We start from the raw sequence: 675 nt of genomic DNA on the forward strand, positions 1-675 counted from the left end.
CCTCACCACGCTGGGCATCTTCGGGGCCGCCACCAACAAGGTCATCTGCTCCTCGCCCCTCTGCCCGGCCTACCGCAAGGAGGTGGTGGGCATGGTGGACGACCGGGTGTGCAAGAAGTGTCCCCCGCAGCGCCTCAGCCGCTTCCAGGAGGAGTGCCACAAGTACCGCACGCTGGTCATCAAGGGCGTCCGCGTCTTCGACCTGGCCGTCCTCGCCCCGCTCATGCGGGACCCGACCCTGGACCTCAAAGTCATCCACCTGGTGCGGGACCCCCGGGCCGTCGCCAGCTCCCGCATCAAGTCCCGGCACGGCCTCATCCGGGAGAGCCTGCAGGTGGTGAGGAGCAGGGACCCCCGCATCCACCGCATGCCCTTCCTCGATGCCGGCCACAAGCTGGGCGGAAAGAAGGAGGGAGGGGGCGGCTCGGACTACCATGCCCTGGGTGCCATGGAGGTCATCTGCAGCAGCATGGCCAAGACCCTGCAGACTGCTCTGCACCCCCCTGACTGGCTCCAGGGCAACTACATGGCTGTGCGCTACGAGGACCTGGTGGTCGAGCCCATCAAGACCCTGCGGCAGGTGTACGGCTTCGTCAACCTGGCAGTCAGCCCAGAGATGGAGAAGTTTGCCCTCAACATGACCAGTGGCCCCGGCTACTCATCCAAGCCCTTTGT

General features: G+C 66.1%; 1 protein-coding gene across 1 annotated transcript in view; it reads left to right on the plus strand.

The window, feature by feature from the left end:
• CHST2 (carbohydrate (N-acetylglucosamine-6-O) sulfotransferase 2) overlaps positions 1-675 on the plus strand; it is a 3,960-nt gene that overhangs the window by 1,513 nt on the left and 1,772 nt on the right. The window contains exon 2 of the mRNA XM_009890396.1: positions 3-673. Within this exon, the coding sequence (XP_009888698.1) occupies positions 3-673 (671 nt within the window). The remainder of the gene's footprint in view (positions 1-2; positions 674-675) is intronic.

The sequence above is a fragment of the Charadrius vociferus genome, unplaced genomic scaffold (genome assembly GCF_000708025.1).
Source record: "Charadrius vociferus isolate BGI_N301 unplaced genomic scaffold, ASM70802v2 scaffold650, whole genome shotgun sequence".
Taxonomy (NCBI): Eukaryota; Metazoa; Chordata; class Aves; order Charadriiformes; family Charadriidae; genus Charadrius; species Charadrius vociferus.